This window comes from Plutella xylostella, chromosome 5, assembly GCF_932276165.1.
Source record: "Plutella xylostella chromosome 5, ilPluXylo3.1, whole genome shotgun sequence".
In the NCBI taxonomy this organism is placed as follows: domain Eukaryota; kingdom Metazoa; phylum Arthropoda; class Insecta; order Lepidoptera; family Plutellidae; genus Plutella; species Plutella xylostella.
In genome coordinates, this window is record NC_063985.1 from 8,440,457 (window position 1) to 8,458,467 (window position 18,011).

Below are 18,011 nucleotides of genomic sequence, written 5' to 3' on the forward strand. Positions count from 1 at the left end.
GACTTACTTACCCTATTGTCGCAATAAAGTGCTCTTAAACAGGAACTATTTTCTACCATCTCAATTTCTACAGTGGTTTTGTAATATTGCATTCTGCTCATTCAGCACTGTAGTTCTCGAATGGACTCTCGGAAGATTTTGTATAAATAAAGTGTAGGTACTTATCAGGATTTTTATTGATTGTCGTGTCCTTAATCATCATTATGTATAATTTGCAGACATTTTCCCTATTGCAACTACCTATTATTATGTTTTATGTTATGAATGTGATGATCTCATATTCCATTAGTTTTGCAGGTAAAAACTCTATATACTTACTTAGCACTCCATTATTTATGTTTTTTACTTGGTATCTTCGTAATCTGACGTTGTAATTTATGAAAACTTGGATGAAGTGTTTGGTATTATTAACCTGGATACAAAGTAGTACAATATTAACTATTAAGCTATTGCATCCTAGTCAATGGCCGTTCGTATTCTGATGGTGCAACGATACTATTTTCGTGTAGGCGTCTTAAACTAATTTGCAATTTTCTTTATTTTTTCATCATTTGTTCAAAAATCAGTCACATGAGATAAGTTAGCATAAAATAGTGTGGTCCTACTCAAATCCGAGTAAAATACATATAAGTATCGTATGTTAAATAAATAAATGACAACAGGTAGCTGCGACCTTTGTTCATTTATCTCGTAACCGCAATGCCGCATTTTAATTACAATGAGTCTAGTATTGTTATTTATAAAACTGGTCAATTAAATGTGTTTGCGTTTATTTTAATCGAGCACATGTAGAGGCGTGGAAAAACACACTCTTAAATCGATTCCTTAGTCTACTACCTATATTATTTTATTTACAATCTCCAAAAATCTATTTTGGAACTGTAATCTACATAATCTCGTAATAATAATGATCTATACTATGAATAACAGTGTATTAATAAATAATTTGAGGTCAGCCAGCTGTATTATCAGAGTCATAATCATGAATGAGGCTGCCATTTTTCAAATGATTGTTACCGACAATGTCTACAGCCGCTGTGGGTTTTGAGGCAAATCCTACAGTCTTAACTGTTGTATCAAACTTCAGTGATTACTTATTCTTCTTAAATTTAAGAGCCTTGCTCTGGTCGGTGTAGTTCCCGCCACCGCGGTCTGGCACAAGCCAGTTCTTTCATTTCTTGGTGCGACTCGACCATTGCCCTTTTTCTTAAGTTTTTCTACATAGCCTTTTCTGTGTACTACCTGTATAAGATAGTAGAATAGAAAATATGAGTCATATCACAATATTCAAAATATGAATGATCTACTTTTAAGGATGTGCTAGAATAGCTAGTGGACCGGTTTAAAAACCGTGGAAGAAATATTTAAACTAGCCAAGAATAGAGGGCGCTGCAAAAAGCTGACTGCCAACCTCCAATGATGAAGAGGCACTACGAGAAGAAGAAGAATAGCACAATCTTACTTACAATAAAAAATCATATCAACATGTGTGATAGATAATTATATCGTACAGTACAATATGCTTTTCAAATCTACCTCGATGACATAAGAGCACAGTACTAATAGTTTCTGCACGCACGCTATAACAATACGCGGAAATGTCTCCCACTTTGAACTCGTAATGGTAGCAAATTGTTTCATATCTCTCTTGTCTGTAGGTTTCGTTAATCCTTTAGAGTTTAGAGGTTGAAATTTCTGGTATTGCTTTATTTACGTCTTATTTACCTGGCAGGAGAACTAACATGAATATCTCTACAGTTTACAAATATTTACTAGGTAGGTTTTGAAATGACTTTTCACATTCGAGTTTGTTTCAATTAAGAGTAATTTAGACATTGTGGTATGTTTCAAATCTCCTCAATTTCGTTAACATCTAAGTAGTCTTTAAATGTTCTAATTAATACAGGGTGTCTCAATTATGTATTCTTGTATATTCTTGAGACACTTAAGTATTTTTTGTAACAGCAAAAATATACAGCCTTGACTCACGCTGCATTAACGATTGTATCATTCAAATAATCCGTAATAGCCTTTAAAACTGCAGGAGCCGTCAGTTTAGATTCATTTTCGTTTTAAAATCTGGTGGTGTGTGTTGGTCCGTTGTCTACTGCTAGATGTTGTGAGGCGCCATCGTGGGTACCGTAGCGTGCGCGCGCCGCCTCTCTCCCGCCGGCCCCCGCGCGCCTCCCGCGCCCCTCCCGCCGCCGGCCAGTCCGTTGCAACGCGTCGCTCCGGTCGCCCGCGTACAACCCATACACCATATCACAGCCATTTTATACACCAGACTTCGCGCACAAGATTGTAACGGAAAACCTCAAAATTGCACCCTTCAAGTCACCACACGGGACTTTCAAGTCCCGCAAAGTGTATCCAGACGCCATGCAGTCAAAGCTCATAAGCACAAGTTACTCTTCCATCATGAACAAACAAGATCTACTACGCGAGGTCGTCGTCAAATACATAGACTACTTCTACCCCGTGTGAGTACAAAGTTTTCTCATTTATTCCCAGCCATCGAACTTCTAAAGATCCGGCTTGCAGTCGTCGACCTTAGGCGACGCCGCATTGCAGCTACGGTTCCAGTGACTCTGTAGTGGCATATAGTAGTGAGCACGTTGTGAAGGTTCTCACGGGTGTGAGGCTAATTACTGAGCCGGTAAGTCGGTGAAGGCTGCGGTGCCAGCACTGCAGTGAGACACAGCACCAGCGGCTGCGGGCACTGACGTCAGCGCCGCTTCTATTGAACTTCGTCTGTATCGTAGACTGCTTTATTGATCCGCTGCACAAACGACATTCTATGTTATTTTCTATAAGTACTTATTTTTATACCTTTATCCGAGCTCCATCTGGCTGTTGCTGGGTCCGCTTGGATAATTTATACGACATAATAAAGCATGGTTGTGTGGTTTTATTATTAGGTATTCTGTAAAACTTTGAAGGTCCTCAAAACACAACTTAATTGTATTACTTGCTAATATTATTTTAGCATCCGGCATAATCTCGAGGCTATGACTAATGTAAATTATCATACCTCTTTTGGGGTTACCAAATATGGTATCTCATCTGAAATTTAATACAATGGTAACTTGTTCAATTCTACTCACGGTATCTCAATAATATTGTTTGTATATTCTTTACAACGTCATATACCCTAAAATGGCGTTGTGAAATGCTAGGGAAAGCATGTGGCGTGACCATATCGCGTGTCACATGCTTGCGGTCTCGAACGTCACAATTTGTTTCATTCCCTTGTATCCCGCTGTCGTTTGCATTGCATCCAATATCACTGTTCCGCCACATTGGCCTTTTAACGACGTGTACGTGAATTGAGTCACAATTCCGTTTTATTGTGCCGCTTGATTCGAATTTATCACCATTTCATCCATTCGCATTATGCAAAAACATTTATACATCCTGAGGCCAATCGAGTGTTGCCAACGCGGCACTGTACCTTTCAGTTACTGATGAATTGATAACATTGTGCCACACAGTTTAATGGCCCGATCGAAACTAGTAGCAAGTGCGAATGGATTATGAAATAGTGCTGCGAGATGTAACGGTTGTAAGTACCAGCGGCGCCAGTGCCATGTCGACATAACTCAACTCCAGCCAACTTTGTAAATGCTTATTTCCATCTCTTTTGGCTCTTACCTGTAGGTGAATTGGGACTGTTTTAGAATGTAAGTACACAGTCAAAGTGTAAGTAAGTGTGCTTAGATTTCCTCGCGACGACCTTGTATGCCGTTCGCTCGACGATAAGATTAATAACAATGCGGCTACTGCAGGTCCATACAATTTGTTACCAAGCCACAGTTGGTGTACAAGGTTTACTAATGCACAACTAGCACTCGAAGTTTCTAGAAGGTACGAGCGAAATAGGGATTAGACGTGAGAGGCAAGACGCCATATTGAATTTAACAGCAGCATTAAATACTTATAGATATTTGTATACTGTAATTTGAGTGAGTAATGCAGTGCATTACCATGTGACTTACATTGTTTCCACGTGACCCTTGTTTTCTAGGTGAGGACAGTCTTACAGCAATAGAGTATTGTGTGATTCACTGAAAACTTTTTGTAGTTCAATAGCGTAAACAAAAACGCAGTTGATATGACTCAACACTTTCTTTGTAACATTCTTTAGCATATTTATATGCCTGCTATGCAGTAAACGTAGTTGCAAACTTTGGTACCGTTTCACAATGTAGGTATATGATACTTTTAAGGTATTTCATGAACACATACCAAATTGAAATAGGTACTTAGGTATACATAAAAAATAGCTAGGAATAAGCAATTCTTGAACTTCATAGAATAAAATCTAAATTACCTACTTCACTATGAAATGTAGAAAAGTAACAACAAACAATGAAATACAACATGGATAGATAAGCAGGTACCAAACACTAATCTTCAACAGCCAGTTCCTTAAAACCGGTTGGAGGAATTGTTTACGTATATTTTTTTACAATCCGCACCAACTATTTTCGTCCAAATGATGTCAACCAATAGAGGCATAAAAAGTTCACAATAGCTTTAGCAACTTTTTTATTATCTTAGCAACAACATTAATCCTTAATAAGCACGTGTATTTTATAAATATTAATTTAGAATGTAAAATAAAACGATAAATTTTTATTTTTTCTTTGTTAAACATCAGTTTGCATGTGGATTTCACGCCTATTTACTTAACAACTTTCTTTTCAGTGCCCATTATTATTCCAGGTCTCATGTTTCTGTACGAAAGTACAGTTTTAAATAACGTTAAAAGGTTGTGTTGAGTATTTTTGGAAGTGACTGGTTGCAACATTAGCGTTGTGTTTGTCAAAAAGCTACGCTTTGTTGTCAAGCCGCTCGGACAGAGTTTAGAAATACTTGGGTGACTGACACCTTGTCAGATAATTGGATCGTTGAGTTATATTTGGTAACGAGTCATCTTTCCCAGTATTATTATGGTCATAAGACTCACAAGGTAAATACACTTTACTCTACTTTTATATACTAGCGCTCATAAAGTAAATGAGTTAATTCTTAAAATAATATTTTTGGCTCTACATAGTCAGTTACAATTTTTTTATGGAACGTAGATACACATAATGTAGTGTTCAATGCAGTTTCTAATATAGTATGACTTCTCCGGTGTTTTGCCCACTTAAACAAATTTGACAACCTACAAACTTTCTCCGTCCCACCTTCTGTTTCAATTTCTTCATCCACTTGCAGTCGTCTGCGATTTTGTCAACTCGCTTGCGTAATGCATCGCAAAATACTAAAACCTGTTTGTTTCTTCTAAACATGTATAGTTTAAATAATGCTTTCTATTTTAAAATATCCTGTTTATCGTAAATTGCATAAGATATACATTGAATGATATAAAGCATCTTATCTATAACTATATCATGAACATAGATGAAGCTGGAATTTTCTCGAGCACTATGGATAATTTGGTTGCCACGTTATTGAATGGAGAGGTCAGCCGGCGACGGACGGGCCGAATTTGATCCGCGGTGGTTGCACGCTCGCTCTCATCGCTCCAATGGGTTCAAGTTTAGCGGTTGTGGGCTCAGCTCACGGACACCGAGAGAAAGTCAAGTACGTCGCCCTACATCGTGCTGCCACCGATTACACCAGCGAGATTGGATCATAATGGGTAATTCCGAGTGTCAGATCATCAGTCGTGCAAGTAGACTGCGACGAGCACGTGGACTGTTGTCGCGTGTCTCGTCTTCATCACGCACGCCGGCTGCGTCCCGCCGCATTGTTGCCATCGCTTCGGTCTCCAGTATCACCACCGATATTTCTACTATTTCAACTACGCCATTACAGTTTCTTGATCCAGTATTTGCTAAAGCCATCATTCAAAACATTTTATTTCTCTGACCTAAAATCTTTCTTTCGTTATTTCATGTTTTATTATATTATTATTTCGACTAGCCTGGCGGCCAACTGTCTACAGCCATCGATAGGGGTTTTTGGGTCATTTGACCTCTATCTACGGATAAACAAGTTTGGTTGATTTTTTATTAAATGTTTACGAACTGAGGTTATGTTGTACTTAGATGATATTTTCGATATCCAATCCAATACCTTTGTACATTAATAAACTTGTGATGGTGATAATTCGTAAACCTTTAAATATTATTTAACCCTCAAAATATCCTGTGAGGATGTTTTCGAATAACGTACAATAATAAATACGCTTTGCATTAAGGCTTGTTCTATTGTTCCGTGTCATTGTTACAAATACTGTTTGGTTCACCAGGTCAGAGCTTTTGCAATATTTATCCACAAAGACTGGGCTCTATCGTAACCATCCGCATTTTCGGAAAACTATTTTACTTTCTAACTTTACTCAACTAATGATTGAAAATTTCCACAATATACTAACATTCTATTGCGTTATTCTACCTAAAGCAATTGGACCGTACTTATAGGGGCAATTTATAATTAAAATAGTTCTGCACGCCGATTTTACAAACGATTGAATACGCATTCCTATTGCGATAAACTGCGAATGTTGTTGCGTAACTGGTGTTTTATCGAACGTTTATCCTGTAGTTTTTATTTGTTTTATTGAATGTAATTATTATCATTCCGGATTTGACCCCGTTGCATCCGAAACTGCGTGTACGCACTGCGTGGAGTTTTCTCTTTTCCCGGATAGCCGCGCGATGGTGCGTGAATGATTTATACTGACCTTCAAGTCCGTAAGTCTAAATTGTGATGACGATTTTCTAATATATTCTTTTTTCTTTGTTACAGCGCATCGGGCACAAGCGCGGTGGCTATTGATAACAAGATCGAGCAAGCCATGGTGAGTATTTTTTTATATTTAGTTTTTCCCCTACTATACACATTTTTCTTTAGTATTTCTTTCAAACGAGCCTGCATACATGGATTTTGCGCAAAGATATATTATAAAGGTATTCAATAACGCAAGAATTACATCACATAACTTTGTATGGTATGACGGAAACCCAGTATGTTACCAATTAGATCTCAATAATCTAATAGAATCCTTAGATTATGCGTCATCTGAATCGTAACAGGCAGTTATAGAGAAACCTTTTTACGTTGCCGGCGGCGATTATAATAATGGTCTATAAAGCGAGGAAATGTCGTACAATAAATGTCAGCGAGGAATCTCGACAAAGACGAGTGGAATCAATTAGAGATAGCTCCATGTAAGCACATACATTCTGGATACCAGCTCGACCAGAGTTCATTGAGGATGTTTCGTGCTAATCAAGGGTTTCAAACACGTCAAGAAACTTGATTTTCTTGTCTCGTAATGGCTCTACATGAGGCAGTAAGTCGTTTAGATGTCGGCGATGTGTCATGCGACCAGGAAGACTTCGAGAAACGAGGACTTGGCTTGCATTTTTTGTTGGCAATGACTAAAATTGTGGTAATGCAGTTTATTAATGAAAGCGCAACTATTCAAATTATAGATTGCTGCTTGCAGCATACTTGCTGCAGTGCGGTCTGATTTTATTATTGGGATGGACTACCATTCTATGGCCCGAGCTTATGATTTGCGACACCATCAAGAAATCAACATCCATCTTGTCTTAGCGTCAACCTCATAAGCAAGTCGTTTCACAAGACGTTGTATGCTACACACTAGGTGCATAATGGCAGAAAATGTCCAAACGTATATAGTGGTCATCAAGTCAATTCAAGTCTAGTGATGTCGACAGACTAGGCCGTGTCAGTCGGTCGCGTGGTTCCGCCAGTGCCGGATCGGACTTCGAGGAACAAACAACCGGCTGTGGGCCACAACTGACAACATCCCTTTGATGGAAGCTATAATGCTTGAGCACCGTCAATGGCTTGTGCGACTACATAGAATGATCGATGCGGGAATAGTGTGCTGCTTTCAGCATTAATATTTAATGGAAACCCTTTGTTGATTTAACACTAATGTGAGCTGTCCTGTAATGCATTATTAAAGCTGTCTTGAAGTAAAACGTTTTTCACAAAGGAAGTGACACAGCAGTAGCTCTGTTGAATTGTATTCGCATGCACAGGCTCTCAGAAAAATGACGCGATTATATGCACATTTGCAATTCATTCAACATTATCATTAGTTTCCCCGCGGGTTGCGTAAAGATGCAATCTCCACCGGTGTTCAGCAGTGAATAATAATAATGTGCAAGCGCATACACCACCGTTATTAGATCGATGGTACTATTTGAATCTCTAATGACTTCCCTGATTTAGTGCAGGAAATGCGTCCTGTTACCTCGTGGCTGTGCGTATGCGTATTATACGCCTCATTGTTTACGTTCGAAACTGTAATTCGTTCTAGAATATCCCAGGACGTTTGCCTTGGAGAAGTGAATATGCGGGCGTGAGCTTAACATAATCTAGATGAGTGAAATCATTTTTCATTTATTGAAAATTTGTTATAATGCACCCACTTATACTGTGGCATATATTTATTCCATGAATAGAGTGAGTAGCTTAACATTGAAAACAAAGATATGTATGCTTATTTCTTGCCCCACACCGCTAACCTATGCAAACAGAAACAGTGTACAGTACCTACAATAGATTTGTATCAATGATTTGGTAATAAAAATAATAGTTATTAACAGATAGAGATACGGTATCACATCGCGCTATCGGTGGCGCGTGTCCTATAATTAGACGATGCAGACGGCCTCAAATGGTTGACCTCAATCTGGTGCCGAACTCGCCGCTCCTCAACTACTAATGCGGGATGAATGTTTTCACTTTCTTCTCCTACTATCAATGATGTTGGTAGTAATTCTGGCATGTACCATTGGGACAAGGGTCTGCGTTTCGGTAGATCAACGACACCTTGATATCCTTCTTTTACCGCGTTATTCGTAATGTAATTACCGGAAAAAAATTCTTTCTTTTAGGTAGGGTATTTATATTTAAATAACGTCGCAAAATTAAGCATCAGCGACGTATAATTTCTGCTTCTGATGCTGTATTTAAAATGAGCACAACAACGTGATTTATGAAAAACGTTTGCTTACATGTGCTTCAGCATGATGTGTTGTTAATTACTGAATCTTTTAAATTATATACTCTTTTTCCTTGGTAACATGGGTTTGTCTACCGTTGCCGTTGTCGATCGATAAATATAGATCGATAAATTAAGTAACAAACATAATCTGATTAAATTCGCGATATGGATGGGTACTTAGATTAATTATATTTATATCTACGACTATCTTGAGTGATAGTGGTTCACCGTTTGATAGCTTTAATTAATCTTATTTTAGATTAATTAAGAGCTTCATTATGTTCCAAAATTTCACAATATACCCAAATGTTGGTCGGACACAACTTATCACTTGCTTGTTGTTTGTGATTTGTAAGCTTAGTGTTCCGAAATGCACTTGTTACCTTCTAAGTAAGATAAAGTCACGTATATTATATTGTACTATCGCTATTAACTAACGCTATTTTAACTAAAGTAAAGTCACACAGCGAATGAAACGCTCAAGGATATTTTGTACATTTATGGATTAATATTTCCAAGCCGTATTTAAAGACAAATGCGTTCATCTGCGCTATCATAAAATGTATAAGTCCCGAACACGAAAGCGAAGTGACAGGATGGATTTTAAGCGCGACCTAGTTACGAAAAAAGATGCTGAAATTTATTACAGCTTACAGTAGCCTCCTTTATTACCATGTTTGTTGTTGACTCTTTGTTCTCCGTGACCCGTGCGAGATTTCAAACAACCACCACCAGCTGTACGCATCTTCTTAAAGATATATTTTGTTTGTGTGTGCATACGGACGCACCAGATTATAACCAGACCTACATACACCATGAGCACGGTTTCACAAGTCTCCATCAACTAGTATCTGGTTACATCACACCAAGCTCGGCCAGACGGAGCAGTGAACTAGCATTCCCTTCATAACGCACTTACTGACCCGGATTTTTCCATCAGCTCCGTAACGTAAACATCTATTTCACTCACTACGTCAAGGCGAAAACATCTTGTTGTTTTCAGCACTCGTTCCGAACCAATCTGATAATCGACCTCTTTGTTCTTATTGTATCCAAAGATCATTAGCAAGTCTGATGCCATACGTGATGGTAGTGTTTGTTTGGCGCACGTGGTGAATTCGCTACTGTCAGCGCCTCAGCATGCTAATACCCTCATTGTAAGCCGCGTAATTTACATGAGCGCGACCCGGCAGGTCTCCCGAGAATAGACACGGAAGGAAAGCTGGCCCCGATGTGTCGCTGGAGCCGACGCGTGCCTCCAGCTCATGACACCATCAATTATTTGTGCATACTGAGCCGGCGGAAAGGTCGCACGATGTTGTCGCGTGCCGCCAATATCTCGGGGTGGAATAATTTGCAACCGAGAGTCCGCATGCGCCAGATGGAAATCGCAGCACGAAGCCCATTCCGAGCCAGGAAGTGCAGCACGCCTGAACTTTTCTTGGAAAACAAACTTGTACTAGTGTAATGAAGCCGTCACGTTCCTTGCACTCCGCGGTAGAGAGCGGCGTCACGATTTGATACTACAATTTGCTCTACCTTTTGTGCTATTTCGACATGTCTGTTGCCGTAATATATTCACAGTCACACACATTTTGTTCAAGGCGCTCGCTGCTCACTTTATCGATAACTAGTTTGAGTGTGTTTGTTATTGGCATTAGGCCGCATTTGCTTATCCAAATATATTTTATAATCTTATTATGTTATGGAAAATATATTTATAATAATGGAATCTTTTTTTGTGATAACTTTATCGTCTAGGTTTAGATAATAGGAAATACGGGCACAGAATAATATATTTCTTCATGCACAAGCATGGTTATCTTGATAAAGAGCAAATAGGTACCTAATCGGTAGAGATCGGCTACACTGTATTTGTGAAAACATCGCGACCTTGCTTTTATTTATTGTGATAAGTGTTAATCCACACGAGCTGTTTAAATATAATTTTCTGCTTCAAGCGAATATCGAACAAACAAATACGACATTTTATCTCTTTCATTTAGAATTTGGAAAATAATATGGTACATAAGGAAGGGGAAATGGGAAAAGAGTCTAAAAAAGTAGGTAGACTAAATGCTCCTGACAAGCAACACTAAACGCTTGATTCCTCCAACAAACCTGCTAATGGTCAAGAAACCGAACGTAGCTTAAAAAACCGGCCAAGTGCGAGTCGGGCTCGCGCACAAAGGGTTCCGTAGCTTAAATCAACCTATCTCAAAAACTATAAGAGATACTTTGATCAAACCAAAAATCGTTGAAAGAGTTAATTAGCATGCACCTCTATTTTTTTTAGAATTTTATACCCCGTAGTTATAAAAATAGAGGGGGGGGGACATACTTTTTACGACTTTGAGAGCTGATATCTCAAAAACCGTTCACTTTAAGAAAAATGTTTTTTAGAAAACTTTATATCATTTTAAAAGACCTTTCCATTGATACCCCACACGGGTATGTACATCGAAAAAAAAATTTCATCCCTCAGTTACATGTATGGGGGGGCCCCACCCCCAATTCTTTTTTTTACTATTTAGTGTCATATTTTTGTAGCGGTTCATACAACACATATTCCCATCAAATTTCATCACTGTAGTACTTATAGTTTCCGAGTAAATCGGCTGTGACAGACGGACAGACGGACAGACGGACAGACGGACATGACGAAACTATAAGGGTTCCGTTTTTGCCATTTTGGCTACGGAACCCTAAAAAGGAGTGAATTATTATACCATGCTCCTCTCATGAAGGATAATTAGGCAAGTGGACGAGGAGGTTAGACCTTGGGGATATGCAAAAAGGTTCCATCCGAGAGAGCCAGGTGTAGGTACCTACACCCCTACACAAAATAGAATAGAATACTAAGTATATACCTTCTGCGAAGGTCAACAATGCCCCGATAACGTTTGACCCTAAGTGGAGAACTGTTTATTTACTCTTATCGTATATTTTTTACATTGTTTTGAAGAATAAAATCATGTTTTATTAATTTAATCGCTTTATAATATAAGGAAATTGATAAGAATTTGTCTGGCTAAAACGTAAACAAAAATTGGTTTTATTTTATTAAGTATATTTCCATATTTATTCGTATATTGTAGGTAGGTACTTGAATTAATTTATTCCAGCAATGATCGTGACTTTGGAAAGTCTTGTTTGTGGTCACCGACAAAATCTACCATGATATTACTACCATTTAACTATTTGTCTAAAAAAATTTCTGTATCATTTAAAACGACTGTTAGGAATTAAATTTAAAATAACAGGTATGTATCATAATAAATATTATATTTATGGAAAGCCACACGGCTTACATCTGTGCAATTTAAAATCGATTTGGATTACGCGAAGTTTATTCAAGTGTTGCTGAAATAACTACTGCACTACGCAATTTCCAAAATAGATGTTTTTATTTCCATAAAATACATTTATGATTAAATATGCATTGATGCGTAGAAACTTTTATTTGCTTAATTATGCAACTACTTATTTATTTAAAAACCATAGCACGCACAAGCATAACACAAAGTTTAGTATCTAGGTTTGTATTAACAACATAAATTCGGAAATCCAAAACATTTTCTTACTACTACTACTATTAAACATTTAAAAAAACTTTATTATCTCAATACACGTACGGCACACTGATGTTTTGATCCAAAATGAATTCTACCTTAGCAAAAAACTTAGTTAGGTACTTGAACACGAAAACAAGACCATTAATATTCAAATTGAGTACACGTGGACCCTCGAATTTTGCTCCGCGGCATCAAAACAAGTCGGCGTTTGTTGTGTTGTCGCTCCATAGTCAGCGATGATGTCATTTCCAAACCAAGTTATTATACATTTTAATAAAAGATTAAGGTCAAACCGGGTTTGTTTTCATTACTTTGTATTTTCTTATTTAGTTTATTTACTCAAATTTTACTTGCCGTGTTCTGTTCCTTATCCACTTGATTACACTTCGATACTTCGTTAGCGTTATTTGTGAATATTGATTAGTTATCGCAAATTGAGATTATGTTTGATTGTTTTCGTTGTGTATTTATATTTTTTTATTAAGTATTGAAAGTTCTTTTTGTCTTGATAATTATTCCATGAGAAGACACCTCTATGAGTCTCGTGATAGACTATCGTCGCGATTTCCTCGCCTGCGGAGACTGCGCCTAAGGTGTTTCCTCAACGCAATAAGAAAGTGTTATTTCGGCTCACAAACTCTCAATTAATTGCATTTTTTATAGTTTTTTTTGTTATATTAATCGCAAAGTTTATTAGTGCATATAAAGTATATGATAAACTCCCAGTATCCAAATGAAACCCAGCGGCCATCAGTTGTGTGCTTGTGCCCAGCCCTGTGGTCATTGCACTTACTGGTTTTCGCTCAAAAGTATCGAATCGACTCACCGAAATTCATGTGATCGTGCGCCCGTGAACTCCAATCATATGAATGCATAATAACTTTTACCTTATTCGACAAGCAGTTCAATGATCCACGTACACAACTACGCCTCAATTTATCGATATCAGATAAACGCTTTTCAGGGTTTGGCATTACATAAGCAATGTAAACAACGCTTTTCGTTTATTATCTCAGCCTGTTCACATGTTTTTACATTATCTCATTTACCCACTAACACAAAATTATCATTTTATGTACATAATAGAACTGATAACGTTACCTGTCAGGGTCTTGCGTGTAACAGGAAAATGAGATTTGTTCTATTTGATTTATTTACACAAACATCTCTATTTGTTACTGCAGGAGATATGTAACCAAGGCATTTTACAAGACTTTCACAGATACGAATTGATTGGCTTCGTAATATAGCTATCTTGTGGCAACCGCAAGATCACCCTACAAAGTAGATAGGTAATATCAATATGGATACCGGTGAATACCGGTGCAGTGCAACGTCTATTAAGCACTAAGCCCACGCCTCTTCTAATTATAACCTCAATGACGAATTCAGTGGAATCCCAATGTCCAGAAATTACAAGTGTACTAAAATAAGAAAATAAATGTCTAGAGTTCGGAATAGCTTTGGAAATATTTCTGTAGGCGGAGCCTGAAAATAATACAGAAATAATTTTAATCTTCGCCTCTGTGGCGTTAAAATTGCGATTTTGAGATGAAATATTTCGCGATTACTGGACATTGCAGCAGCAATAAATGTTTTTTTTTCTTGTCGGCTTCATTTTATTGGTATTTTACAGAATTATAAAAGGTATTGACCAGCTGTCGACATTCCGTGTCGTAAAGACGTGAATAATTTAATGCATTATTTATGTCGTTGCAACATTTTTACTACTTTGATTAAACTCTTGATTTTACTTTCAAAACTTATATGTCTATTGAATTTATAGTACCTACGTATCAACAATTGACTTTATTTTTAGAGCTAACAACTGCCTTCGCAATTCACCGAGTGCTAAAATAGAACCAATTTATCTTAATTGTGACCAGCAGTGTCGTCCTTACTTATAGTAAACCAACCACCCAGTCCCATACTAACATTATACTTTGTTTTTGCGTTTGACTACTATTTAGTAGGACTACCAATTTTGGTAGTCCTTAAATTTAATCTAAAACAAAGTCTAAAATGATTTTGTATAAAGGTATGATGACATTAAAATTTATTAAAATGGTTTGTTTGTATTATCAAATTTGTATGTCTCGTAGCTAATTCTGTTTATACGCTTTCGACTCTGGGAACTCGTGGAAAAGTTTTTATTAGAGCCAATTTACTTGAGATCACTCTATCAATTACTCGGTCCACATCCGCATGCTTGGCGTGCATGCCTCCAAGACTCGTGTTTCATACATTGCACTCTACAGTAGAGTAGCTCTATGTTGGTCTTTGAACCAACACTGATGTTCTATCTACAAGTTCCCATCCCAACAATATGTACCGTGCACATAATGGTATCAGCACTTCCGTACAGCGTGTTCACGAAACTAGTAGGGCAACAAGACATAGTAACCGTGTGTACTGTAGGATTGTTGATAGTGTTGAAGTAAATAGTCTGTGTTTTGAAGAGTGCGGTGCACGGATGAGCCGCGTGGCGCGCCGCGTGATGACGTGAGCCCCGCGCTATATAGCGGCTGCGCGGGCTCAGACCAGCAGTCGCCTGCCGGGACGCGCGCCACGCACATATCACTAGCTCCAACGCTTATCAACGTATTTAGTCGCGCTTCTGCCACCGTCGGCTACGCCCGCACAGTGACCGTGAATTCAGAAACCTTTGTTTATTGCAAACATGATTGACGTTGCCAAACCCCGCGATGGCTGCCTCTACGAGATCAGGCAGAAGGGGCAAAAGGACCCCTGCTACGTGGTCGTGCCGGATACTTATGTGCGTTTGGGTTTATATGCTTTTTATTACGCAGTAGGCAAACAATTTCGAGATAAATCGTCCCAATTTAATATTGCGGTCAAGCGTTTAAGAATTCAATACTTTGAATAAACCAGTTGCAGGCTCGTTCGATATTTATTATTTTGTTTTTTTTACCATTTGTGTGTTGACGTGTCATGCCGGTGTCTGATTGTGGTTGTTGTCTTTTCAGGATCTGGTGAAGAGCCACCTGATGTTCGCGGTGCGCGAGGAGGTGGAGGTGCTGAAGGAGCGCATCGCCGAGCTGATGGAGCGCATCAACCAGCTGGAGGTGGAGAACACGTACCTGCGCGCGCACGCCAGCCAGGACACGCTGGCCGCCATGCCGGGCGCGGGCGCCAAGCCGCCGCCGGCGCCGCAGGGCCCGCCGCCGCCCGTGTCGTAGGCCGCCGCCCGCCGGCGCGCCCGGCCCCACCCCGCCCGGCCCAGAGCCGCGCACTCACTATGGCTGTGCTATGTTAATGCGTAGGTTAACGCGATGGAGTCGACTGTGAGTGCACCCCTCCGCGTGAGGACGCCGCCCGCGCACGCCGCGCGCGCTCGCCCCACGGTCTGCCTTCATATAACACAATATCATGCTTGGATTTAAACAATATATATTTTCTGTTAAACTCTAGTGCAGAGTACTAACTGCCGAGCTTGAGCTACGCACCTCGGCGACGAGGCCGGCTGCGATGTACGCGAGTATGTTATTATTGATTAGGTATCGTTATCCACGTAATGTATTCCATTTAAGATATCGCTGTTAAGACGTTTTAATGTAAACAAGTTTGAACAATGACTGTGTGTTAATTTATTTTATATTTTGTCGTCGCTAAGTTATTTATCAGATTTTTACTGCGTTAAATTGTGATGTGTTCTTCCATATTAGTCGCCCCACACGCGGCGCGAGAGCAAGCTGTGTAGCTCCGAGTGTGTGCGGGAGAGACGGTTCGTTTAGTCATTATTAGTGAATACAAATACAATACAACATATTATAGTAAATAAATGTTATGTAAAGAATGTATCTTCAACTATAGATGTAAATAGACGATAGAGTAGAATCGTTGCGAAAGTGGCTGTCGTGCGATCGCTGGCTTAGTCAATTTTGCACGCCGAATGTATAAAGAAAATACTATTTTTATTCCAATCCTATGTAACGATAATAGAGATTATAGCAATTTAACGTGTATTTTTTTATTCATATTTTTTTTTTGTATATAGTACAAGTTGTAATAGAATTATGCCTATGAGACTTTGAGTGCGATACTGTACATAGAAGAAACGAGTTGTGATGAACAGGAGGAGGCCCGGCCTCGGGAGCTGATGCGATCTACCGAGAGAGGTTTATCTTAAATGTATAAGTTAAATATTCACCGTATTTAAAAAGTAAAAAAATAGCTTCATTGTATCTTTATCCATCAAGAGCTGGTGACTGTTGAGTGTATGAAACCGTTGGTTTGTGTGTCTGAGGTATGAAAGTAGCGATCTCCTAAAGTGCTTTATAAATGGGAGATCTTCAAATAGCGAGCAAGGAACAGTCCCAGGTTTCCGGTTATTCTGCCGAGAAACGGCATTTTGTACAACGCTCCGTATGTATGTGTATAGATGAATTTAGCCTCTCATAATTATTATTGTGAATACAGTAATCTATTCTTACGCATTACCCTAGATATGGATACATACTATGTAATACTGAAAATTTGTAAATATATTGTAAACAGAATGTCCATTGTAGCTTATGTTGACCAGAATGGTTCCTCATACCCAATAAATGCAAAACTACTCAATCAGTGTGTTTCTTATTACAAACGTCCTCATCGATACCTTAGAACACCTTAGAAACTTCAAGCCTGAATGGTAGGTAAGTTCCTGAAACATCAGATGGAAATTCAATTACTAATAAAATAGTAGCTTACGAGAAAAGTTGTAGTCCAAGACGTGTCGAACAATATACCTACTTGATAAAGAACTATCAAAGGTAGTTTGACAAGAATTTTCCAGCGAAAAATTTGATTTTTCCAGCGAAAAATTTGATCACACCATCTACCTTACCCCCTATATACGAGTAAGTTTAGAAAATTGGGTGATTTGACAGTAACGCATAATCGGATATGGTGGTCGCTGCTCATTACAATAATTCTTTATCATTTACGTAGACAACTGTACAACCCTGTATGACCTATAAGCCATCGCTCGGTTAGAGGGAAAAAAAATAGAAATCTGCACCTCTTGATTCATATTGTGAATCCGCCACACCATAGGTACTTAAAATATAGCATAAGGCAAGTGCTGAAATAATCCTTCGATCATTAGTTAGCATAGTAAAATGAGAGTTAAGTACTCACTGAGGCTAATAGACTGGTTATGGCTGGTTTATTAGGGCTTTAGTAGCGGTTACTCTGAGCCACAAGTAGGTAGTTCCAAAAGTCCCAATATATAAGTTACCTGTAACCGTTGTAGTTGATAGAAGTACTAAGCGCTAAGCTACTAAGCCCATGTAAACCATCCATTAGAGAAGTATGTTCCTTGATTTCGTATTATTAGAGTATTTTAGATTTTGTTATTATAGCGAGCGATTTGATAAACGAGTGCTCCAATCTCTCAGTTGTTATTCTGAGAACTGCAACTAATGGAACGA

At 38.6% G+C, this 18,011-nt stretch overlaps 1 protein-coding gene across 2 annotated transcripts in view; it reads left to right on the top strand.

Annotated features, from left to right (window-relative positions):
* Positions 1 to 17,160, top strand: part of LOC105385495 (protein bunched, class 2/F/G isoform) — a 95,336-nt gene extending 78,176 nt beyond the window's left edge. For both annotated transcript variants that reach the window (XM_038112542.2, XM_038112543.2), the window contains 2 exons: positions 6,763 to 6,814; positions 15,564 to 17,160. In XM_038112542.2, coding sequence (XP_037968470.2) covers positions 6,763 to 6,814; positions 15,564 to 15,776 — 265 coding nt within the window. In that variant the 3' untranslated portion in view covers positions 15,777 to 17,160. The remainder of the gene's footprint in view (positions 1 to 6,762; positions 6,815 to 15,563) is intronic.
* Positions 17,161 to 18,011: the final 851 nt, after the last annotated feature.